Here is a 27339-nt window from a genome sequence, read left to right on the forward strand (position 1 = left end):
TTTATGTTTCACCCAGATTTAATTTCAAAATAAAACCAAACTAAATAAATTAGAAATGGGTATGTATAGCTAAGGTACACCCTTACTACTAGGTGAACAGGGGCATTTGGTGATAGTAAATGATCCCATCAGGCAGGGCTCATCACCTTCTCTCATATTTCATGTTCACCAGTGTTTATTTACTTAATAACTACTGGTATAATATCTTGCTATTATAAAACTAATTCTACTATCATCAAACACATATTTACTTCAAGTTTCAAGCAGAGAATGCATATATAACTAACACGAAGGATTACTCTTCACTAGATTCACCAGCTATAATATTTTGGTCATGTTCCAATATCATAAATCGATCCCAGTGTTATGTAGTAGAGAAAAAATGACTTATATCCAGTTTACGTAAAGCTACGAGTGGTCGAAACCACACTTAAATCCTGGAATGAACTTACGAAGGTTTTTCCACTTAGGGTAGTTAATTGAATACGGACGTAGCTGCCACGAAGGCGCTAAGACGGAAAACGCTCTTAGCTAAGAGGAAAAACCTTCGTAAGTACCTTCCTGAATCCGGCCCCAGATTCCTAAGCCTATTGGACTTTATCATACCAACATTTGAGCTGTGCATGTTTGTATCATGTTCGAAATATTAAAACAACCAGTTACGGTAGCAACTTGTGCTAATATTCTTTTTTCTGGCGGTCTCCAGGAGAACGACATGCGTCATCTGTCTCGACTTACGATTGACACTTGCCCCAACGTGACAGCCTCGGCCATCCACCACTTGCTTGACATGACCAACAAGCTCACGCTCATCCGCCTCTGGGGCTGCTTCTTCATCACCAAGGACGACGACATCAAGTTCCAGAAGCGCATCAAGCAGGAGAATTGTGACTTATACCTAGAGTGGTACTGCTGGGATGGATGAACACCCATCGTATCAAACCGGCCGCGTTAACTACATATTTTGGTTTCTTACGATTCAAAAGATTTAACGCTCACTTCAGCTTAACAAGTTAATTGTATCTTGTGAAGATTGTGATGACTAGATTTGGCGTCTCAGAACTCGAGTAGCGTAATCTTACCGTTTTAATATTTCCCTCCATTTATTATATATTATATATACTCAATCTATTTTTACATCATATACTTAAAGTAAAACTCACGAATATTATGTGTGATTGAACCTTGTACAAGATTTGCCAGCAATAGAACGTTTAATAATGTCCGATTTCTTCTGTTTAAGCCTATCTCTATATGGTAGTTTAAATATATTTTTTAAGCATGGAAACTTTTCTTAAACAAAATTCTCCAATAATCTGCTGGAGAATAAAAGTAAATATTTTTGTATTCAAACTTCATATGGCGAAAAATTACTGTGATCCTCCGTGCTACAAAAGGGAAGATTCTTATACGTTTGAATAAAAACAAAATACGTGTCGGTAGCAAAGTGACATTTTATATTGTGTATATAGTATATTGTCAAACCCTTGAAGTGTTGCCGGAACTATATGAGGCTCCGCTCGTTATTTTATGTGCATACTAAACACTTGGTTCTTTGTATTACTTCACTAATGTTGGTAGTTTCAATATATCTTTCACTGATAAAAAAAATAGAGGGATAAATGTGTTCAGTATGCACTATGATAAAGTAATCTATCAATATTTTGTATGGCGTTTTGTATTTGGAAGTGATATTGAAAGTGCTCGACATATTTCATAATTTGTATGACGCTGTCACAGCATTAAGGCAAGAGTTTTGTCCATAGGCTTCTTTGGCAGTCTTTAGATATCTACTAAACCACAAATGAAAAAAAAATATTTACAAGAGTGAGTGTTTTTTGTGGTTCAAGCCTTGACATTTTTCAAATGGTTACGCATTTTAAAGGAAAGTTTGGAGTAAGGTGCCCCGGGATTCAAAAGCTGCTCAACAGCAACCATATCACAAACAACCGCACACTGAAATTGTTACTTAGCTTACGATATAAGTTACATCAATCTTACTTAGCTTCAGCTTGATGCTAATCGTGTGTAGGCCTATTCTGTTGCTGTAAACGTAGTGTTAGGCTTATCCATACGTAAAAAAAACGAATTATCATTCATTGGTTGATAAATTATGCATTAATCTGATATTCTCTGTATTGAGAATACATAGGCTGTGATTTGTTATACAAAACATGTAATGGAATGTTTGAAAATAAACTTTTTTTTTAGTTGGAAAGTAAAGCAAGCATTAATTAATGGCCTGACGCATTAGGTAAGAATCTGTGCCTATGCTTGTGCTGCGAGGAACATGTTGCCTGAATAATATTCAAATAATGTACATCATAATATAAATAGCACAATCTCTCATCCAAAAATTATAGTATCTATAGGTACTAGGGATGGACATACAAAATGCAGGCGATGAGTCACAATAACGTGGCTAAAGTATGTTGACCAGACCACACACTAGAAGGTGAAGGGACGACGACGTTTCAGTCCGTCCTGGACCATTCTCAAGTTGATTGTCACAATCGACTTGAGAATGGTCCAGGACGGACCCTTGACCTTCTAGTGTGTGGTCTGGTCAACATACAAAATGAGGATTATTGCACTCCAATAAAGGTCCACATTTTGTACTTTATTATAATTATATTATAATTATAGACGCGATACATTTTTTTTTACTTAATATCGAAGTTTAATACCTTGACGCTAGGATACTATACAGTATTGCATTCTAGGACTTTATTATAACTCATGTCTCTATCAGCGAAACTGTTCCTCTGTACTCATCACAATAAATAATAAAATATGATTACGGGCTTTTATAATCCTAACGTTATGCGTTTGCTATGACTGAAATAAACATGCATAAAACTGTCAAATTACCAAACTAGCCAATCGTCGCGATGTGACAATAAAACAGCTTCAACATCAAATTAGTCAACATTTCACAATATACTCACACAAATGATCAGGATTTGATGATTGTCTTGTGGTGTTAGTGGGCACTAAAGTAATTAAAACTAACGTACGCATCACAAACGACTCATACTGTAAGGAGGCAGCAGCGCGGGTCACCCTCGTCCGGCGCCTCCGCCGCGACGCGCGACACTGACCATTTTTCCCGCAATTATTATAGTCCTGCTTATTTCCCTAATGTCAATTGTGTACTAATATAATTTCAACACTTAAAATTATAATATATGTTTTTGCAATAAAAATAATATTAAAAAATAATTATAATCGAAATTTATTTGAATAATAATTATAATATTTGCAATAACGAATGTAAAAAATTAAAAAAATAAGTAAATGAAATGTTAAAAAAATCCAATATAATATTGAACAACGCCGAATTCAAATTCAAACATTTTATTCATAGATGTTTGTACTGACATTTGAGAAATTTACATAAAAATACAGTACATTCTTTACATACGAGATAGTTATTATAGCATCATAAGTAAACATTATAGTTATATTCTGCATAATTTAGACTTAGGCTTACAATATACTACTATTAAACATCTTTCGAAATTTTGGAGAGAAGGCTGACGGTCGTTGAATGATTAGGTTTATAACGAGTAGGCTGATACCAATCTAACCTTACGGAAGCAAAGTTAAATAGTCTTGGTCAAGCTAATCTAACACAAAACAGACTGTATTTCTAACTTACCTAAGCAAGTTTAATATGTCCTAATCCAACGTAAACAAAGCTCAAATATCCTAACCTATCTAATGAAAATACGCCTCACAAAAATATATTCTAATCTAAACGAAAAATTGTGTTAACAATCTAAATATATCTATATTAGCCTAACCTACATAAGGTTTATGCGGTTAACAAAGCAAATCAGTGCTAAGTAGAGCTAATTTACCGAAAACTAATCTAACCTACCTTACGCCAATGTATTCTATCCAAATCTAGGGGTACTTATATTGTCGCTATGACTACAAGCTCATATATTTTGTGGTAACCATCTTGTCATTTGACCTTTGACAAGCCGCCGACTTCCTGTCCTCGTCGAGGCCACTAGTATTAGTGGTCCTTAGGTAAATTCAGGTAAATCACCAACACACTACATCAGTTCCACCTCATTCCCTCCACACCCCTTGTTCAAATGTAAACAACACTATTACTGATACTTATATTGTAAAAAATAGTATCATTTAACAACATTTTTTTTCAAACATGTTAAATTTTTCTTGAAGACTCTTATTGCATCTGAGTTGCAAAGAAAGTTGGTTGTAAAGATGCTGACAGCACCAATACTTGACCAGAATCTCTGTTTATGATTCCTTTTATGAGATAGTTACCTCTGGCCATGGTAGTAGGCATCCTGCAGTCTTGGGAAACTATAAAGTTGTGCTCTGGTTGCCGAGGCTGAAGTGTCTTCTCCAGGGCGCAAAGCCAGGGTAGGGAGATATGGAGAAGCTGTTACCCATGCAGCAAGTCCCCCCCCCCCTCCCTCTCCACAAAACTGGAATGATTTTAATCCTGTGTCAAATATCTGATAGATAGAGGTCCCTCCTGTTAAGGGGATGGGGGTCCCTGGTCACACCTTCCTCATAAACTACTTTAGTTTTCAAAATGTTTGATACACTACTACTATTTTTTTTCACTTTACAATCTTGCTATGGAACAAGTAAACAACTATTGGTGAAGTGGCATATCGCACAGTAACACAAATATGATGTCTTATGACAAGGTCATTACAGAAGTTTATGCAGAGATCTAGGCCTTAGATGAAATACTGTATTGGAACCAGTTAAGTAATTCAGCTCCATGTATTCCCTAGACCACAATTTGTCAATCAATTAATGTTCAGGTCCTCAGTTACCAACGCGTGCAAACAGTTAAGGAATGTTGTCCAGTCAACCCATCCTGTCTAGGGGTTTGAACCTGGAATGTTAAGCTCACAAAGTGACCAGCCACTTAGACTGGACGGTAGAGTGACAGTCTCGCTTCATGCAGGTCGGCATTCAATCCCTGACCGTCCAAGTGGTTGGGCACCATTCTTTTCCCCGTCCCATCACAATTCCTTATCCTGACCCCTTCCCAGTGCTATAAAGTTGTAATAGCTTAACATTTTCCCCTGATTATTAAACAAAAAAATCACACAAGGAGTGATTGAACACTCACTCCTTGCAATCATGTGGCATATTGTTCAGCACGTGAACACTATGCCACATGATGCTCTACATATGTTAATAAAATGACTGTAAGCTGAATTCTGTGTGAAATGTTAACATTAAAGGAGGATGTGAGAGAGCTGAGGCACTGATCCCACAGAATTTATCACCAATGTGCTCACCTGTGTCTACATGAAGTGTGGCTCATTGTTTGCACCCCTTTGGACCCCAACTATTGTAGGACGATCCCACGATCGTCGTCGCCCCTAATTCAACAACTACTGTAGGAAGCCTCCAGGATTATCCTATTAAAAGTGTTGTTTACACAACATGCATTAACAAAATGGCAAATCTTTACTATGATTGAAAATATATTGTGTTGTACATAAATGTTTTCATCATAAATATACTGTAAAAAATGTGCAATATAATTTTATTCCTGAACAAATCCAGATTAAAATACTTGACTGAAAATGTATTAGTAATGATTAAATGTGTGTTATGTATGAATGATAATGCATACTTAAAAAATAAAATATTTTTTTTTTTTTCAATTCATTTATTTTTCAACCATATTTTTTTAGATACTGAACTGTATCCCAATCAGTTATTGTTGATTACTGTCTTTTACAAAAGTTTTAAAATACCTGAGAATATCTGCTCCATATTGAACAGGATAGAAAATTACTAGCATAAATAAAAAAAAAATTAAACGGAGATCAGATAACATTTAACTTTATTCAAATGTTTGTCTAATAGAAACAAAAATACACCAAAACAATTTATTATACAAAAATTTATTTCATACACAAAATAATATACTGTACATACTCGCAGTTCCTTGAATAATTTATTCAACATTATTTACAATTTTGATGTTTCACACATATATATACATAACAACAAAATTAAATACAGTATTAACATAAATTTCCTGGTCCTCTTTTTTGAGACTTTACAATCTTAGGTAGGCTACTGAGCCTAGGCATTTAACAGCTTGCAGTCTTGAACCTGTAGAGGCATGTCATAGGACTAATATTGCTTCAGATGAAGAAACTTGCAGTTTTTGCCATGTCGGCAATGTCCATTCATAAAATGTTTACAAGCTGGTGGTCCACTTCTGGGTCCTCCCCAGCCACCGCGTCCTCGGAATCTTGGCCCTCCCATTCCCATATTAGACATCATACCACGAGGAGCCATGTTTGGCCTCGCTCCCATCATCATGCCTGGACCTCCACTGCCCATCATCATATTTGGGTTTGGAAAATCGGGTCCTGGACCACCCCAACTTGGGCCGTCCATTCCTCCGCCCATATCTCCACCAAAGTTGCCATGTCCAGGTCCTCCATATCCACCTGGTCCATTTAATCCTCCTGGTCCACCTGGCCCTCCATACATAGGACCTCCAGCAAACTGTTAATAAATACGGAAGAGGATTAGTTTCAATTCAATTTCATCACCTATTCAGGCAGTTGCCTAAAAATTTTAGTATTAAAAATTCCTATACTTAACATATACTAAAATATTTTTTAGTATAATTAAGGCAGTAAGGTATTATTATAATCTAATTTGGGACCTAAAGTCCTCAAAACTATGGATTGAATTATCATATATGTATTATCAAATCCACAAAGGCCGTGACGAGGGTTCGAACCTACGTCCGAGAGGATCCCAGACGCTGCCTTAATCGACTGAGCTACAACATGGTAAAAGAAGGGCCTCGTCACGGCCCTTGTAGATTTGTTAATTTGATGCATCATGCTATTGTGATTTCTGTGTGTAATCATATATTATCAGTTGTGCAGTTTAGTATAATATGCACACCTCATTTTGTTAAATAATTCCATATTTCCTAAAACATTACAAGCTTTGTTGGGTCATCATGAATGTGATTACCCCAAATACTAGTACAGCTGAACTTTTTATGTACTGTAACAGTTTAGTTTTCAAACCACATTCTTCATATTTTGGCAATAAAATTCAGCAGGCAGTAAATAACTAACTATACTTGGTTGAACAAAGCACAAAGTATTGACAAAAATGTAAAGAAATGTAAAGTTGACAAGACTTTATTTAGAGATAACATTTTACCTGTAAGGGCTGTATCAAAGCTCTTTGATAAGATTTGGTCAAATCTTTTTATTAAGAATTTAATTGTTAAAGCCCCTTGCCAGCAAAATGTTAGCTCCTAATTAAATCTACTCTCAATTTAGTATTTATCCAGAGCAGGCATAGTGAAAGGAAAGCTATGTTATAATTTTAAGAATTACCATTCTAGTGCCTGTATATCCGTTACATCATCTCTCATTAATTGATGGCATATGAAGCTTTTAAGTACTATATTCTTATCTTTGCACATGACACCAAAGATTTTCTTACTTAACATTTTTTTATTCCAGTACTCCCTCAATCTAACATTGTCCTTCACTGCTAGTCTTTCTCTTTCCTTTCTCATTCTCTATTTCACGTATTACATTGAGTTTTTTTTAAATCAATTCCTACTTACACAGATTTGAATAAATATGAAATAACTGTAATGCAGTTAAAGATATTAAAAGTTCAACCCATCCTCCTGCTTAGATACTGTAGTACCTATTGTGATGGTTGTCAATAGTCGCGAATTCGTACGTACTTAGCTTTTAGATACCTGTAGTAGTATTCTGACTAGTAAGGAATTCTTTAAAAACAAATGAAACTAAAAAACAAACTTAAATAATCCAAGGGCTAGTATAGCACACATATGTACTATATTAGGTCTCAGAAATTGTGTATTAGTCCTAGGAAGGTTAGGTTAGGTTTATTTAGTTTATCAAAGCAACACAAGTAAAAAATAGTTTTCCGGTTTGTCCAACTCAATAGTTCAGATTTCTACTTTCTAATTTTGTTGTATGTCGGTATATATACTATGGTCCTCATTGTTAATATAAGTACTGCCAAAACAGGAGGATGGGCTGTAAAACTCATATCATTCCCATAAAGGATACTTACTCCGCCACTTGGTGGTCCACCAATAACCCAATGCGAGCCACCACCGGCACTGCTGCCACCAGACATCCCTCCCATATTGCCCATGGCACCCATACCTCCATAACCATAATTCATGGGTTCATTTATGACAGGTTCTGGCCATAACTTATTGCGATGATCATGTATGTTATCTTGGCCTGAAATATCAAGCAATGGAACTTCTTTGGGCTCTACTCTGACCACCAACTCTGGATCTGGCTCACGAGGAGAGTCTGGAAGCCTGAAAGAAATTAAAAAATATACATGAGTATCTTGCAACAGTACAAAGTATGTAATACAATCTGTGCCTTTCTATTAAAGAAATTTTTAAAAACTTATATGAAACAATAAGTTTCTTTTTAAATAAGTAGGAAACGAAGCAAGGAGACTTGAAAAGCAAATGAGAATATTAGAGATAGGAAAATGGCTAATAAAAAAAGGAAATTAGGACTGGGTGGAGAGAATACTTTAAAAGTCTAATGAGTGGAATTTACACTTGGAATTTATCATTGACACTTACAATGTCATGCATATCTAATAATAGTTCCGAGTGTCTATTCAGTTCACCAACACAATCACACTAGAACTCTTTTCGTACAAAGCCAGCCTCATTTTACTTAATTGTCCCTCATATACATAGTTGGAGACAAGAATTAACATTTTATAAAGGAATGTCCTGTGCCACTTACATAGCAGGGTGAAAGAAGGCAGCCATAGTGGAGCTTTCTCGGGCTGCCTGGATGACCCGCTCTTGACTTCTGCAGCCAGGGGAGATGTTTGGCTGGCCAGTGAGCATGACGGGAAGCAGAGACCATCTCATAAATTCCTGAACATTAGTCATATTGTGCTGCATCCCCAAGCCGCCCATCATGTGTTCATCTCCTGCATTTCCCATCCCACCAAAACTGCTAATACTTCCACCTAAGAGCCCCATATTTCCATGTAGGGCTCGACCTTTGCCCATAGCTTCACGCTCTCGCTGTTTCTCCATAACCATCAATTCATTAAACTTGATTGAATTGACATTCACTGCAAAAAGATAAACATTGTTAAAACATACTAGTACAGTACTATATTGATTTTCTTTGTATTAAATATGCAAGTGACCAAAAAACATTTCAAATTATAAATTAGTTTAAGCAAAATTTACAAATACAAAGGGGACTAGAATCAGGGCAGAAAAAATGATTAAGTGAACATTGCAATTAAATTACATATTTTATATTATGAGCTCCTTGATCAGCTTTCGATTATTAGAGGTTATTTATTAACAAATATTAATACCTCTTTCAGTCTCATCCAGCTCAAAGTAGAAGACTTCCTTAAGATCATCCTCAGTTTTCCACTTCACAGCTTTCTTCTTACGAGTAGCAGGTCGGTGGTAGACAAGGACGCTGCGTATGCTGGGGTTGGGCAAGGAGAATGTTACCTCTACCTTCTCATAATCTTCCTGTGCTGGAGCAGGAACAGCAGGTGCATGAGGGATCTCTGCCTCCTTTCCTGCTGGCAGATTAATTGTTTTTTTTAGATTTATGATAAGTTCTCTAAATAAAAAACACAAGAACAAAAACAAATTTTAATACAAGATTATAGAATAAAAAGCAACAATGAACGTAATGAAACGCCAATTTCTGGGTGAGCCCTGGTGGCTCCCTGAGGCTATTATCACTGACAATGTACCACAAGTAGGTTACATCAGCTGCAGAGTTCTATCACCTACCAAAGCCAGAGCCAGAGCCAGAACCTGGCCCCGACCTCAAGAAGCACAGGGAGCAGTGACATTTATATACTTATTTATGCTACCACTGGGAGAAGTCACCCAGAACGTTAGCAAGACAAAACAAACCACTGCCGGCTTCAAACAGTACTGCAGCCTTGAGAACCGCCAAAAATCTCCAAAGTGAGCAAACGATGGAAATCTCTTGGAACAAGCGCACGCTCTCTTGCCCCACCACCCATACTCTTTTGAGGGAAAGGAGGGAAGGCAGCTCCTGGTCAGCCATTGTCTCTGCCCTCATTTCTATGCTGATATGTAGTGTGTGCCAGGTCATCTCTGTGCTGTTCTGGCTGTTAAGTGGTGGTTTTGCCCTTGTGGCAGGTCTTGTGCACTATGGTGTAGCATGAGCCAGGAGTTAAGAGTGCTTCGAGCTGCATGTGCTCAAGGTTCTCTTCCTTGTCTGCTCCCTAGTGCTGCCCCTTGCACTGCCAGGGTTTTCTTCCCTAGTGTTTAGGAGTGTGTGGTGCTCTTGGGCTGGATACTGGGCAGCCCTTCTACTTCTGCTGCAATTATTGGGTGCAGGCCCCATTGGCCTTTTTGCTGGCTGCTGCATCGCCGGCTTCCTCTTCGGGGTTTTTAGGACTTTGGTTCCCTGGTGCCTTCCCCAGCCCTCAGGGGCTTATTGCAGTATTTACCTAGTTGTTCTTGCGGGGGTTGAACTCTGCTCTTTCAGCCCGCCTCTCAACTGTAACTAACTACTAACTATATTTATATATTTTTTTCCCCACACACACACACCCCTAGGAATCAGCTCCATAACAGCTGTCTAACTCACAGGTACCTATTTACTGCTAGTTAACAGGTTCATCAGGGGTGAAAGAAACATTGTCCATTTGTTTCTGCCTAGTCTAGGAATCGAACCCGGGTCACAGAATTATGAGTTCTGCGCGCTGTCCGCTCAGCTACAGAGCAGAGCAGAGGTGCAACAGGTACTCTGAGAGAGAACTCTATCAACATCAGAGGCCCAAGACTGTTCAACACGCTTCCGCTACACATAAGGGGGCATAACTAGCCAACCCCTCACAGTGTTCAAGAGAGAACTTGACAAACATCTATAAAGGATACCTGATCAACCAGGCTGTGACTCATACGTCAGGCTGCGAGCAGCCACGTCCAACAGCCTGGTTAACCAGTCCAGCAACGAGGAGGCCTGGTCGACGACCGGGCCGCGGGGTCGCTGAGCCCCGGAATCACCTCCAGGTAGCTACCAGACCCCCCGTGCATGCCACAGCGCAGTGTGGAATTTGCTGTGAGGGGTTTTTCCCCACACACACACACAAGCAGAAGCACCTCAAGGTAGGTTTGGATTCCTCTGGGCTACATGCTTCACTCCATTTGGACTGTTACTCTGTGGTTCATTGTTTCCACAGGGGAAGGGAGAAATCACTTTGGTCCCCTGCCTCTTCAGAGCTGGACGCTTCAAATAGCTGATCTGCTGGAATCTTGGGGGGCTTGGCTCTCCATGCCGTTCATGTCCTGGAAGTGTCTAACATCCTTGCAGATGGTCTGTCTTGGTTCCTTCACATTTTCTCGGCGTAGACCAACAATATCCCCTCCTTCCCGTGGCTTTGCGAGACATTTGGACACCTGGATATGGATCTCTTTGGCATGGTCTCAGCTCCTCTTCTTGCACGCTGCCTCTGTGGCAGCTTCATGCTGCCACCGATTCCATGCTCCATGCATGGAGTGTCTATTCAGCTACATGCTTCGTGCCACTGATTCTACCTTGGTGGGTTGATCCTCTCCCCTTGGCCCCCCAGTTCCAAGGCTTGTCTTTCTCAGGTCATCCACGGTGTTACTAAGTCTAGCCAGCCTGCAATGTACCCTTGTGCCCATGATGTTAGGAAATATGCCACTCTCTCGGCTGTGTTCAAGCATATGTCCTAATTTGGAGGTCGAACAGGGATCTGGAGGCCCGGTATCTTGTCCTTGCCTGGGTCCCGGCACCCTTGCGTGGTTTTGGGTCGTTTCCCTAGGCCAGTAGTCTTGTCTTTATCTTAATTCCAGCGTTGCTCCCTCTTCCCTGATCAGTGTCTGATTATTATCCACTGTGGGTAGTTGACTTCAGGGAGCAACAAGGGGCTTCCCCCCAAAAACAGCATTGAATGTAATGAAATGACAATTTCTAGGTGAGCCCTAGAGGCTCCCTGACACCCCTCCCCCTCCCACCAGGTCATTAGAAGGGGGAGGGGGTCACATCTACCATAGAACTGAAGGTGGAGACACCAGTTGACCAGGGGCTGCCTTCCTCCCTCCCACCAAATGAGTGTGGGAGGTGGGGGAGAGAGAGCACTTGCGCTAGTTTCAAGAGGGAAGACTGAAATGTGAGAGCCTTTCCTTCAATTTTAGGAAGTTTAGTGCAGTTATGCAAGTTGTAAGTCTTTAAAATTATAATCAGATGAGTGAAGGCATTCTTCAATCATCACTGACAACAATAAAAATATATCATGTATAAACCATTTGGTATCCCTTTCTTGGAATATAAAAATTTTCAGAAGGAAGCTCTAAAATAGACACAAAATGAAAGTAGAGAAATTACAGGTTAGGCAAGGTAATTTATCAGGAGAAAGTGCTAAGCCAGAATGTCTATACTGCACTTGGACATGAAATGAGGACAAGTAGCTGGGATATAAGGAATGGGGTGAACATTTATCCCTTAGGTTTACTTTATACCACGTTACTAACCTATACCCAGTGAGCACAATATCCTATGTGGATTCAGTGTTGAATTAATGTTACTCTTTGGTATTGTAATCACAGGGAATGAGGAGCAGCAGCTGCACCATACTGCATAAAAATTGCAATATAATATTGCTTAGCAATACACATCTTTCTCACATTCAATGCACAAATACATACTGTATAAGGGGATGCTCAAATTTACCTAAATTTTGAATACATGGTCAAAACAAAGAAATTATTACCAATTAATTCCTCATGGCTGAAAATGGGAACGGGTAAAAGTGAGACATTGAATCTTTCAAGCGACTTTTAACAAGTAGCCATACCCATCACATACACCTTAACAAGCAGAACAAACATTACTGTACTACATTATTACTTGAAAATAGGGCAAACATGCAAGTATCAATATACTGTAACTACAAAAACAGCACCAACACTAGCAACAGCTACATTAACACACAGAAATCACATTAACATGATATACAGTATTTATCAATGAGAAAATCCACTAGGGCTGCGAGGTGAGCAAGAACCAACAACCAAGGCAATGTCAAGCCGCATACTTTACCACTAGACCATCGTACCTTGTCACTTTCCACATTTCCAGACTTCTCGTGATTTCAGTAGAAATCCAGTTATAGGACTTTAACAAGTCGGCGGTGGTCTAGTGGTAGAGTATGCAGCTTGACATTGCCGTGGTCGTAGGTACACGCTCACCTTACTGCTGTAAGTTCACTTACAGTGAATTTTCACTGTAAGTGAAAATTCACTTACTTACAGTGAATTTTCTCATTAACAGCTACGTTACTATTAGCCACATTACCCAAAGCAATGCAGTTAAGATTTACACCAGCAACAAAGATTAATGCCATAAATAGAAGATTATAATAGAAAAGCAAACACAAATACTACTCATACCCAATACTAAAACTAGCACCATCAAGCAGGGACACTAACACCGCCACCACTACCAAAACGTACCAGCATCACCATCAGAGCCATCACCGCCACCTTCACCTCCCCCAGGTTGGACATACTCGTCTTTAGCCTCACTTTCATCCACATCCATGTTGATGGTTCTGGGGTCATCCTCCGCTCCCTCATTCTTCATCTCTACATCCTCTTCTTGGTTCTCATTCTGTTTATCACTGTCTTCATTCTCTGCTTCAGTGTCTCCCACTTCCATCTCTTCGCTGCCTTCTGTCTTCTCTGCCACATCATTCTCTGATTTGGCGTCTTCGTCTTCATCATCATAGTCCTTCAGTGTCTCTTGATAAAACTGCAAGGTTAAACAAAACTATTAGAGAGAGAGAGGAGAGAGGAGAGGAGAGGAGAGGAGAGGAGAGGAGAGGAGAGGAGAGGAGAGGAGAGGAGAGGAGAGGAGAGGAGAGAGAGACACACACACACACACAGACACAGAGACACACAGACAGACAGACAAACAGACAGACAGACAGAGGAAAAAATTATGTTAGAAGACCTAATGTTGAAAAAGTTGATGCTTTTTAACACAAACTAGTACACTCCAGGGAGAAACACTGTTAAACATTAGATGTTCCATTTAAAGCTGGCAAAATTGCTGATCTGGAGAATGTGCTGAAAGCATTTACTGCAAATATCTAGTAAGTAAAACATCTAAATTATTAAGAAGTTAAAATCCCTCATATTGTATTATGTGAAATACAGGCGAGAGATATACATATGTAATGATCTATATCTGTAAAATATTGAGATAAACTAGTTCAAAATCCCTACATCGAACAGTTAATTTCATAACTGAAGGTATGGTATGATATTTGAAATGTCTTTTTATCAATTCTTTCGATTTCTGAATAAAATTGTTATAAATATAACTTAATGTGTAATGGCGAGCAGTTAATGTTATCAAAGTATATTTTTAATATTGAAATGCTCATATTACAGAAAAAAAGAGAACGATAGGAAAGGTAACTTAGGTAACTTAATTGACCAGACCACACACTAGAAGGTGAAGGGACGACGACGTTTCGGTCCGTCCTGGACCATTCTGAAGTCGAAACGTCGTCGTCCCTTCACCTTCTAGTGTGTAGTCTGGTCAATTTACTTTAGCCACGTTATTGTGACTCATCGCCTGCATAGGTAACTTACATTGAAAGTTGGTCTGACGCTGGTTGGAGAGAGAATAACAGACTTGTCCTCAATCTTGGCCGGAGAGGCGCTGGGTGACCCGCCTTCCTCCTCCTTGACCTCGCCCTTGGGGTCACTCTCACTAGACTTCCTCTTGCGAGTCACCTTCTTGCGCGTCTCTGTGCCCGCAGCCGTCAACGCGGCCATGAACCCGCCATCGTCCGACAGAGATGCTATAATGAAAAAAAAAAGGTATATAAGCACACGAGAGTACTGTGCAATTATTGAACTACATTTGTCCACTACAAAGTGTCAGAATGATAACAAGGTTAAGAATATTTGACTGAATTCTTCGCCACCACCTCAGTTTACCTAAAAAGAGAAATACGGCTTATTAGTCAACATTTCCTTTATGATAAACAAATACTTTTCTCAATTTCATAATTTTACTATAAGAAAGACTAATGAATACAAAAAAAGTCTACATAGATTATACATATCCTTATCATAGTCCCCCCTAATTAATTTGATAAATCCAGAAGAGAGCCTTCAGGTGGTTGAGGTACCTCGGTACCTCTTCCTCACTTGGTAACACATACAAGCTTGGCGCCATAACACCCCCAAACACCTTCCCCTCCCCCTTTTCCAAACACACACACACTATAAAATATACTGTACGATACGATACACGCTATACGATGCACAGTACCCAAATGAGTCACAGAGACGTTAGAAAAAAAACATTTGTCAGTGTCAGAGCTAATAAATAAAATGCATTAGGAAGTGCTGTGGTGGAGACTGACTCCATACACAGCTTCAAATGTAGATATGATAAGAGCCCCCCCACACAGCACCGCTCCTGTGCCAGATAAGTCCACTACGGGCTCACCAGAAACCGTGCTACTTGGAACTTGTTACGAGTAGCTGAATCTATAACAACAAGATAGTCCAGTAGCCTCAGGAACCTGTACACCAGTTCAAGTACGCTTACTGAATAAAATACATCTCAAAGGGATAGAGTAGCTTAGGCTATTTCTACCCCCCTCTACTTCCAAGTCCCTCAAGGGGCGCACAAATCCAGTGAGTACAATCCACAAATCACAGTACAAAAATCACATTTTACATTGCAGGTAAGATAGTAAACACAGCATATAAGTGTTACATTCATAGGACAAAGTGCTTGTAGCTCCCAAGTAGTCTACCATACCATTATCACACATCTAATCAATTTGGTGTGGTACACTACTTACAGTATTTCCTTATTTCTATAGTTATCAATAAGTTTACACTCTAATACATAGTGATCTAAGGAGCGGGCGTGCGGCATACTAGATAATTTACACATCAACAGCCGTATTGCCAGAAATATTTGTATCGTACTCTTTGTACACCAGTTGATTGAGAGGCGGGACCAAAGAGCCAGAGCTCAACCTCCGCAAGCACAATTAGGTTATATAAAAAAGGCAGTCTTAACTTACTCAAGTGCTGACGGTACTGATAACACCAGAGGAGTAATGATAGCGAGCATGGTAACAGTAACCACGATATCTGTGCTCGTACCTGGATATGTAACTAACTAACGTCACATGTAACTAAGTAACGTCACATGTAACTAAGTAACGTCACATGTAACTAAGTAACGTCACATGTAACTAACTTACGTCACATGTAACTAACTAACTAACGTCACTCTCACAGTAAGCATGCCTTTATATCTCTGGTGGTGACCTTGAGGTTACCCTTGAGATGATTTCGGGGCTTCGCGTCCCCGCGGCCCGGTCCTCGACCAGGTATACGTCGACGTATATCTGGTCGGACCGTCGACCAGATAAACGGTGGTGACGAATGCCACAAACTCAACCATTTAAGAATACAATATTATTCATACCAATATTATGACAGGGCCTGCAGGATAACACAGTTATATAAAACATTGCAATACACAAATATATAACAAATAACAAAAAAGAGAATAATAACATCACTTTGCAACACGAGTACAGTAATATTAACGATGAAATCGACAACGAAAACGATCATTAGCTAACGAGAACTAATGAGAATCTGTAATAATTTTGTATATATTGAATAATAATTGATAAACAATTTTCAGTTGCAGATGATCGAGGAAGGTATCCACTGTTCATTATACATCACACACTGAAGGCGATGAGTCACAATAACGTGGCTGAAGTATGTTGACCAGACCACACACTAGAAATTGAAGGGACGACGACGTTTCGGTCCGTCCTGGACCATTCTCAAGTCGATTGTCCAAGTCACAATCGACTTGAGAATGGTCCAGGACGGACCGAAACGTCGTCGTCCCTTCAATTTCTAGTGTGTGGTCTGGTCAACATCACACACTGAACACTGTTATGAGGTAATTAACAAAAAATACTGAAATAATGTGGAATATTCTTGAAAATACAATTGCTTCTCTATCTCTTCCTGTCGGTTAGTGCATTTGGGGTTAAAAACTGGTGTTGGAGGGTTATGTGGGGGTTGTGGGTAGTGGTTGTTGTGGTGGTGGGTGGTCGGGGCTATATGTATAGTGGGGGTTGTAGGTGGTGGTTGTGTGGTAGGGGTTGTGGGTGGTATTGGCTGTAGGTGGAAGGGAATGGTTTTGTTATAAAGCTCTCTGGAGTGGCTCCTTCCAGTAAACAAAAAAATAAAATCAATTTGTCTTCTTTCTTTCAACTCAATGTGACAAGATGTTCTTGCGAAGCAGAGTTACTATTGGGCAACATAATACTCACTTTCAATAATTACCAAACTTTTTAGCCGAAACTTAAGTACTTTTGTTTTAAACCTATATGATGACGCTTTCTCAATTTATTAAATGGAAACCTTAAGAAGATAACTTACACGATAAGTTAAGGTTAACTTACACAACATAATATTCCACCAAAATGTATTCCCCTTGAGGATACATGATCAGAATAAAATTTATATTTGTAAACTCTTACATTCGGACAAAACTAATGTTTTAACCCACATACTTTCTGTTAAGAGCCCGAACTACTTAAAACAGGAGACCGTCGGATCATTGAGCGGCTGGGATGTGTGGGGCAAATGGATTAAACAATTAAAAATAATTTGGCATGGTAATAAGCAATGACTTATCTAACATGATCTAGAAATACAAATCCCGGCTCATTTTTTTCCAGCACAAGTCGCACGTCTGCAAATCTTTGTCCACGAGGCTTCACCAGCCATACCCAACCGTCAGCTAGACCTCACTTGCAACCCGTCCTCTCCAATATAGCATTTTGACATAACCTTTGACGCATTTTGACCCTAAAGGCCAAAAATGTATACAGTATACTAAAAATCACAACGACTCGCGAAATTGACGTGATGTCCCGTTTTCTATTAGTGGGTCCTCAGTTATGTTAGGTTTGGGGAACACGGTACATCGGTTTAGTGACGCTGGGAACGCTGGAGAGGACGGGCTGGTCAGAGTATGCCGTCCAGAACGTTAACAGTTAACGAGGCGAGCTGGGAATGGCGCTCGGGTGGGATAATGAAATGGGTTCAAAGTCTCCAAAAATAATACCAAGGTTTTATATATCAGCGGAATATGAAAAAAATGTATAAATCTGATTGTGAAAAGGATTTAGAAGTTATAAGTAGGGCTCTAACACCAAGAAGTAATAAAAGAAAGCACTAAGCCAATACGATTAAATAGAAATATAGATGTAACAATAATCACAAGTTCCTATAGATCCTTCAGGGTGCCAATAAGAGTGCAGAAAGGCATATTGTAACTTGTATACAAAATGGCAGATCAACCGAGGATTATGCACACACGTGGAAGCAAAATTTCCGATGGTCCTGGTAATCAGGACAATCAACAACAAATGGATGACGGTAAGCGGAACAATGTAATAATAACAGTAAGAAGCAGTATGAAAAGTAATAATGAAAAGAAAGCGTTAAACCAGGACAGCTGTTTTAAATAATATACACGAGTGTCAAGGTACGAGCCAATCCGCTCCTGTGCCAGGTAAGTTACGGACTCACCATAGCCCGTGCTACTTGGAACTTGTTCCGAGTAGCTGAATCTATAAGAACAACAACAACAACAACGAACCAATGCGAGAGCAGGACGACACGAGAGGCCAAAGGAGGCAGAGGATATTATAGAGGGACAAATGACTCAAAGGAACAGTAGAACAACAAAATTTCGAACCCTGAATATCAGATATTCTACGAGACGAGCGACGGCTAGCGGAGCAATTCAGTTCCAACAGTAAAGTGAAAGCCTTTGTACCATTAAGCATAAACGAATCTGAAAAACACATTAAGTTAATCCCAGAAACCGTAATTTAAAAAAAAGAGATTAAATTCAATTTACACTTTAGAAGTGTGGAGAACAGACGTGTGCAACAAGGGGTGTACAGGGTGCTGCAAATATCAACCCAAGATGCAACACTATCCAAGCAATTCAAGTTGGGTAATGTTAAGATTTTGAAAATAAATAAATAGTAGGTTAAGAAACAGGTTTGCAGATCTATGGTAAATGTAAAGAAACACTGGGTTAAGAAACAGGGTTGCAGATCTATGGTAAATGTTACCACAACAAAGTAGACAACGTCAAGTTTCAATCATTGTGTACACACATGAGTGCGAGAGAACTATTAGAGAATGTATGGGTGTCTGAGGCTGGAGGCCAGGCGCTTCACCCGACTTTTCTGAATAACACATTGGTCATAGGTGATAGGTCAGGGTCGGCCCTATTGCCCTCCTTTCATACGATCAGCTATTATTGTGACTTCCAGCGACTCTATGTAACCTGAAACAGGGGCTTGCTTTTCCATGGAGTTCTTAACAGTTTTTCAGCTGTTCACAAAGACAAAGTAACAACAACAATAACGTGTGTTTGGTGGGCACTTATATTGTATGGTTGGTGAGTGAGTGAGTGAGTGAGTGAGTGAGTGAGTGAGTGAGTGAGTGAGTGAGTGAGTGAGTGTGAGAGAGAGAGAGAGAGAGAGAGAGAGAGAGAGAGAGAGAGAGAGAGAGAGAGAGAGAGAGAGAGAGAGAGAGAGAGATAGAGAGAAGAGAGAGAGAGAGAGAGAGAGAGAGAGAGAGAGAGAGAGAGAGAGAGAGAGAGAGAGAGAGAGAGAGAGAGAGAGAGAGAGAGAGAGAGAGAGAGAGAGAGAGAGACCGACCAGGTACCATTATATCCCCATAAAGGGGGGCAGGTACTCCCCCCCCCCCTTAGGGAGATATAATAAGCAACTACTCCCATGGGCCAAGAGGCATTCTGCAGTTTCTTATAATATATACTTATGAGTGGCTAGAGGTTTCTGAGCACGAGAAGGGTGAGGGAGGATGGAGAGGGAGAGGGGTTAGGGGGGGGGATGGAGAGCGAGAGGGGTGAAGGAGGGATGGAGAGCGAGAGGGGTGAGGGAGGGGATGGAGAGGGAGAGGGGTGAGGGGGATGGAGAGCGAGAGGAGTGAGGGAGGGGTGGAGAGCGAGAGGGGTGAGGAGGGGGATGGAGAGCGAGAGGGGTGAGGGAGGGGTGGAGAGCGAGAGGGCGGGCAAGGTCTAGAATGGAGGGGTGAGTGGGTGAATCTGAATGCTGGGGCAGCTGAAATTGGGAAGAGAAATAGGTACAGTGGAAGTGTGGGTGTGAGCGTAAGGTGTGGTTATAACGAGTGGTTATACACTGGGAGAATGTTGTGGGGGGGCGTATAAATCACTAATTAGCAAAACCGCTGAGCTGGTATGGTTATATAGCACTGGAATGGAACCCAAGAAGAGCTTGGAACATGGGAGTGACGGGGAGCGAGACAGTCCGAGGATGGGGGAGTAGGGGCTGGATTATATCAGGGGCGCCAGAGTTGGAAAACGGGAACTGGGGAGGTGGGGAAGGGGGAGAGAAGGGGGGTGAATGGCGTGTTTAGTCTTTTGAAACAATGCGGGGTGGGGGTGGGGGGTCGCTGAACCGTGGAGTGGCTTGGGGAGGGTCGTAGTCTAGGAGTGGCTGCAGGGAAGGAACGTGAGCGAGGCTTGGGGGAGCTGGAATGTGGGAGTGGGTTGGGGGAGTGTTGAAATGTCGTAGGGAGAGGGGGGGGGGGGGAGGGTTAAAACGCTGTAAATGCTTGGGATCGCCGGGGTGGCTTAGGGGAAGTTTGGAATACGAACGTCGTTGGTCGGGAAACGAACCCAGGTATGGCTTGGGAGTGGTTTGGAATGAGAGTAGCATGGGAGAGTGATTACGTGGTTGTGGCTTGAATGGTTATGATTTGTACGCGGAAGTGTCTTGTAGCGCAGATATAGCTTGGAATGAGCGAGTGATCTACGGTATAATAGCAGATGTAGCTTAGGGGAAACTTGAGGAAAAGAGGGGAAAGAAGAATAGGAATCAGGGAGTCGCTTGGGGTGAGGATACGAGCGCGTGAGTGGCTTGGACCTCGGGCGTGATTAGAGGTAATGATGCGGGTGAAGGACTAAACTATGGGAGGCACGTTGTTGTCAGGAGTTGGCTGGGGTACAATCTTCCCATACCCTTGCAACTTTACTGAACAATACCTCCAATTTCACGTATTTACTGTATTGTTAGTAAGAAGGATGTGCGTGTGCCAAGTTCACACCAATGGAGACCTTGCAGTCATAAGCTTGAACCAACTGCAGGAAATTTGCCGTGTTGTGTGAGCTCACACTTAGAAAGCAGGCAGGTGTCGTGTCCTCAGCTCACACCAGCACCGGTGCTTCAGGAAGCTCATCTCACTCGAAGGCTTCCCAGTGAAGTACTCTCGCTATCGAAGTGTGGAGGGGGGGGGGGATGGGGAGTTGTATTTAAAGTCAATTCATTTTGTATCGATTTATTATAGGAAGGTGTAATGATAGAAAGCGTCTAGTCCGTGTGGTTATAAAACAGGAAGTAGTTTGCAGTCATAATAATTGCCTTAGAACGCTTATTGCTGTACAATAAGCGTTCTAAGCCCAAATATTATTTTAGGATGACAGTAAGACTACGCATTGTGTTATAATTAACATATGATAATAACTGCAAAATTTATAACGCCCATATAACAATTAACAATGACAACGAACGATAAATTTTTCATATTCCACATTATATTTATATTATATATATATTATATATATATATATATTATATATATATATATTATATATATATATATATATATATATATATCGCGTTAGGAATATAAACCTATAGTGGGCAGGTTTATCAGTATAAAATTCGATGAAACTGTTAGAAAACCAAGAGGAATAGCTATCGAAAGAAAACGAAGCCTATATTGCAGTAGATCAACCTGCCAGATGAAAATGCCAATAATACATGGCATTTTGACGCCAAATTCGCAGACAATGTATGTACTATAAATCATAGCGGCTCACAATCTCATTTTCTATGCGTGGGTGGCTCGCTTTGGTTAGGTTAGAATGTGAATCACATGACTGATGTATTATTTAAGTACCCCATTTTGTCCGTTGTGACAACTCTAAAGAGTACAGCATGGTATATCCTTGAACTCCTATTCGGAATGCCCATACGAAAGCAGGATATAAGATAAGATATCAAAGAGGTCAGATTCAATGATGTTATTACGTAGATAAAAGAACAGTTGGCAAAACAAAATTCCGATCCTGAAAATCAAAACTTTCTACTTGAAGAATGACTTTTAAGTGGAATAACAAAGTTCTGACAGTAAGATACGAATCTCTCTTCCATAAGTACCCGCAAGTTAATCTTGTGTGGCCGTCATAAGATTCTTCTAATTTCCGTAGCAGCATTGAAGGCCACGTTCAATTATACGAAATATATAATTAACTATACGTTTAAGTGGTTATCTCTGTTCATTTCCGTATTATACTCCTACCTACTTTTGAAACTCGACCGGCTCACAACCAGTAAAGCGAAAAACGTAGCTCCCTATCAGTCACCTCGGACTAACTTCATTCTTTGTTCCTGTACTTTCCAAGCGTAACTATGCCACTTATTGCCGAGGAACGCAATAATTACCAAATAAAAGCGAAAAGCAAATGTGACTGAATACTAATAGTGTGTAATTTGGACAGTACGGGACAGGTTTATTTAGACCTGAACTGAAGTTCAATCTGCGTATCATTAACTATAAATGGACGTCTGAAATATATGTATATCATTGTTAAATCATATTTTCAAGGTCCGTATTGTTATTTGTTAACAGAGTTTTCGTCTTGTAGCACTTTACAATAAGTACTATTTGTTTAAAGTTTATTACACAAGACTCCAATAGGCTAATTTTAACTATATACATTTAGATTTAGATTAGCAAGAATTAATTGCGTTCAGTTAATCTAGCTCAAGGATTTTTAACAATTCAGTTTAACTAGGAATAGCATTAGTTACATACTGCACCATACTTCGATAAGTTAACGCGGGTTCCCTAAAGCACACTCACACCAATTTAGAAAAAATCAAATCCTAATTTAACATACACTATTACACCGACCTGATTTGTTTGTACACAAACGTACTTGAGATAGCTTATATAATATCTACACCAAGTTAAAATTTGGATACATACGAAAAGTTGGTACCCTAGTTAACACTAGGATATCTACACCTAGTTTAGCTAACAAAGAGATGCCTTAATTTAATTTACAATATATATAAACTAACTTCAGTCAGCCCGAGGATACCTAACCTGGGTTTTGAACACTTGAATCCATACACAGTGTTCAGGAAAAGCTATGATTTCTATACCTAGGTCAGCAAACACTACGATACCTTCACAGAGTTTAGCTATCACTAGAATATCTATTCATAGATTAGATAACATGAGCATACCTAAACCTAGTTAACCTATACTTGCTAACACACCGATACCTATACTTAGTTTACCTAACAAAAGAAGGAGTAAATCTCGCAAACTAAGATATTGACCCCCAAGCTAATACAGCCCTAGCATACCTACACCCAGTTGAGCCAACACTGGGATACCTACACCTAGTTGAGCCAACACTGGGACACCTACACCTAGTTGAACCAACACTGGGACACCTACACCTAGTTGAGCCAACACTGGGACACCTACACCTAGTTGAACCAACACTGGGACACCTACACCTAGTTGAACCAACACTGGGACACCTACACCTAGTTGAGCCAACACTGGGACACCTACACCTAGTTGAGCCAACACTGGGACATCTACACCTAATTGAGCCAACACTGGGACACCTACACCTATTTGAGCCAACTCTGGGATACCTACACCTAGTTTAGCCAACACTAGGATACCTACACGTATTGAAGGTAATACCAGAGTATCTCTACTTATTCGGGTTAGTGCTAAAATACATAGCTTATTTATCCAGTTGACACTAAAATGCGTACACCTCGTTTAGCAAACGACTGGATATCTACCTTGATTCAACTAGCTCAAGGCTACCTACACCTAGATTTGAAACTAGAACACCTACACCTAGCTCAGCAGACTGTAAGATATAACCTGGCTTAGCCTACTGTATAGAACCTACACCCAATTCTGCGGGTAAGTGTACCTTAACTAGTTTTTAAATTATACTACTTAGTGTAAGCTTAATCCTACTTCACTTAACTTTTGAATATAAACTTCTAATTTAGATAATTACTTTATATTCAATAAGATGCTTAACGCCGATTTAGTTTCAAGTATTCAATGTTACATAACGATTAACTTTGTCTAAAGTTCGTCTTCACAAATTAACGAGCCCAACGACGTCTCTACGAGTTTCATCGATTGTGTTAAATCCAATACAGTATTATACTATCACGCCTTTGTTATTATTTTCTTGGATTGTGACACCGGTTGTAGAACGCTAGGCTGTTCCATATTTAGGACTATCGCAAGTCAATTCCTAACTACTGCTAAGTGAATGAAGCACGCAATTACAATTACCGATAGCACGCAATTATAATTACCGATAGCACGCAATAGATGAACTAGATCTATTGTGCTATCGGCAGAAATTAGCTAAACTTGTGTTCAACTACCGTTGTGAAATCCTTTACAACTGACCTATCCTGTTCTGTTCACTTGCTGGGCATTTGTTCACCGTGTATTTCTGATCGAAAGTGAATATGGTGCAGTTCCCTTTGTACCTAATGTAGGTCATTTTACCTGGTATAGTTATACAAGCCAGTAATCGGCGCACTTAATGAAACGTGTTTTACCTATGTCTTTCTGGTAATGACCAGTGAACTAGTAATCATTGAAGACTAGTTCAACGTTCAGTGTAATGTCTCATGGGTATAATACTAAGCCAATCAATGTTGTCTAGTGCCTGCTGTACTCGCTTTCTGGTAGCATTAGTCTAGTACTTGCAATAGGTTTCTTATTAGCCTATTACCTGTACTAGATTTCTGGTAAACTTAGTCGTGTAAGAGTTCTAGTTTGGATTAAAAGTTCACCACTTGTACATCAGTTACCAATTAGCTTACAAATCTTTACTCATTGCCAATGAGCTTTTAGCTTAACATGCAAGCCAGTGCACACCTAATAACGACATCATTTCTCACACAGCGTTCTAGCGTAAAGTACATTATGTACGTAACGAATGCTAGCTATTACTAGCCAGTTTTTATAGTAACCTTCACTGGAATGACGATAACCTAGCTAAGTAATTGTCCACCTAGATGAAAGTATTCTTGCATATCCTCGCCTCGTCCGTGTTCCTCCTACTGTGTTCACACACAGATCCAATCGAGCCATCTAAGAGTATGCACGTTCATGACTCTTCAACTGCATAGATTCAAATTTAAGCGAACGTACTTTGATTCACATTTGCAGGTGTGCTTACTCATGTGCGTTTCTCAAGCTATAGTGTTTACGGAAATGAGTAAATGCGCCTATTTCCCGTTATATGTATATAATCGATACAAATAAAACTACATTCCTCGGAAATTGTTCTAAAATTTACGTTCCGCGTCAGTACAAATGTCTTGCTAGCAGTCTGAGCTAATACTGTAGCCTATACGTTACATTCTGCTATACAAGAGCAAATACAATGTGCTCTCTCCTAACTGAAGAAACTATAATATTAATGTTTTAGTTCGAATGCGCACGCATTGTTGAATTATTCAATATTTATATTTTCGAATTATTTGAAAACTGAATTCTGATTCCAAATAATTCCACTACGTATTTATAATATTTAACTAAACACCTTTGTATTATAACTAGATCAGATTTTAATCAATCACATTTTAAGCTTGATGGGGTTCTGGGAGTTTTTCTACTCCCCAAGCCCGGCCCAAGGCCAGGCTTGAGAAAGCTATTGGTGAAGCTATTGCAAAGCTATTTGCTATTGACAATAGCATAGCTATTGGTGTCTAGAATACAACATTGCCTACATCAGCTGAATCTTGACGATATATCTCTTACTTGTTTCAAGAAGGATAATAAATGTCATTGTTTCATATTTTTTTATTGGCAATGAAACACACATTAATATATATTACCAGAAAGCCACTCCACCTGTACATACACTGGTGAGAAAATACAGTGACCTCGATAAAAACTAAAAGCATAATGGTGTAATAACAGGGGTTCAGGGTTGATACACATGAAAACATAACACCAAGTGGGATTCGAACCCACGGCACACCACTCAGTGGGACTACGCTACCTCTTCTGGCCACGCAATGCTACACTTAACACACCGAGGACGCAATAAAAATGTCTAGAGCGAACCCATAACGACGGAAAAAAATCACATTTTATTTTATACAGTTCAGTTAATACCACCTGACTTCTCGTGTCTTTTATTCAGTTTTTTTTTTTCGTGAGCTGCTCTTGTATTCATTTTAATTCTGATATTTATCATCAACGCAAAGTATTGGTCCTCAATGTGTTAAACACTCGCACAGAATTGACCTTTGATTTGTGCCTCAAACTTCCGTCATAATCCTTTTAGAAGCCGGCATAGCTTGAGCGACAGAGGCTACACAGGCCAACACAGCAAGATCCCATGGGTTCGAAACTTTTTTTGGTACTTGTCAACATTTTCATGTACATCTGTGTATTATATATATATATATATATATATATATATATATATATATATATATATATATATATATATATAATTTTGTATAAATATTAGTATATTTTGGTAGCAGTCTTTCTTGTAAATATATGTTGTTGAATATGACCGAAAGGGTAAGATTAATAATTCTAACACGAATCTTCTCAACATTTCTTACGTTCTTCTTCACTGTCGAGGGTAATTGATAAAGTAACTCTCCAAAATTCATTCTTTTTATTCCTAGTCTGACGCCTAAACGCGTTTCGTAATTCCTTATTACATTTTCAAAGACCTGTCTTTGTGTTTTTGAGACAGACACTGTCTTTGAAAATGTAATAAGGAATTACGAAACGCGTTTAGGCGTCAGACTAGGAATAAAAAGAATGAATTTTGGAGTTATTTTATCAATTACCCTCGACAGTGAAGAAGAACGTAAGAAATGTTGAGAAGATTCGTGTTAGAATTATTAATCTTACCCTTTCGGTCATATTCAACAACAAACATTGTTGAATATATTTTATATATATATAGTAAAATACTTGTTATGTGTGTGTGTGTATTTGTTTTAATTTTAGCCAGATTAGAAATGCTAGCTTTTAACTGGTAGCAATAC

At 39.5% G+C, this 27339-nt stretch overlaps 2 protein-coding genes and 1 long non-coding RNA gene across 13 annotated transcripts in view; 1 reads left to right on the top strand and 2 right to left on the bottom strand.

Annotated features, from left to right (window-relative positions):
* LOC123771002 (F-box/LRR-repeat protein 20) overlaps positions 1 to 2797 on the top strand; it is a 90760-nt gene extending 87963 nt beyond the window's left edge. For all 8 annotated transcript variants that reach the window (XM_069309443.1, XM_069309446.1, XM_069309447.1 and 5 more), the window contains one exon: positions 707 to 2797. In XM_069309443.1, the coding sequence (XP_069165544.1) occupies positions 707 to 925 (219 nt within the window). In that variant the 3' untranslated portion in view covers positions 926 to 2797. The remainder of the gene's footprint in view (positions 1 to 706) is intronic.
* Positions 1 to 4164, bottom strand: part of LOC138354935 (uncharacterized) — a 125034-nt gene extending 120870 nt beyond the window's left edge. The window contains exon 1 of the long non-coding RNA XR_011223733.1: positions 2949 to 4164. This is a non-coding gene — a long non-coding RNA (uncharacterized lncRNA). The remainder of the gene's footprint in view (positions 1 to 2948) is intronic.
* Positions 4165 to 5886: 1722 nt separating this feature from the next.
* Positions 5887 to 27339, bottom strand: part of LOC138354936 (enolase-phosphatase E1-like) — a 117191-nt gene continuing 95738 nt past the window's right edge. The window contains exons 6-11 of one of the 4 annotated variants that reach the window (XM_069309453.1): positions 14714 to 14925; positions 13568 to 13865; positions 9409 to 9624; positions 8814 to 9153; positions 8107 to 8365; positions 5887 to 6531 (exon numbers count right to left, since the gene is read on the bottom strand). In XM_069309453.1, coding sequence (XP_069165554.1) covers positions 6151 to 6531; positions 8107 to 8365; positions 8814 to 9153; positions 9409 to 9624; positions 13568 to 13865; positions 14714 to 14925 — 1706 coding nt within the window. In that variant the 3' untranslated portion in view covers positions 5887 to 6150. Of the gene's footprint in view, positions 6532 to 8106; positions 8366 to 8813; positions 9154 to 9408; positions 9628 to 13567; positions 13866 to 14713; positions 14926 to 27339 lie in introns of all 4 variants that reach the window. The other 3 variants (XM_069309452.1, XM_069309455.1, XM_069309454.1) reach the window with 3 other exon arrangements.

Source organism: Procambarus clarkii, chromosome 65 (assembly GCF_040958095.1).
Source record: "Procambarus clarkii isolate CNS0578487 chromosome 65, FALCON_Pclarkii_2.0, whole genome shotgun sequence".
Taxonomy (NCBI): Eukaryota; Metazoa; Arthropoda; class Malacostraca; order Decapoda; family Cambaridae; genus Procambarus; species Procambarus clarkii.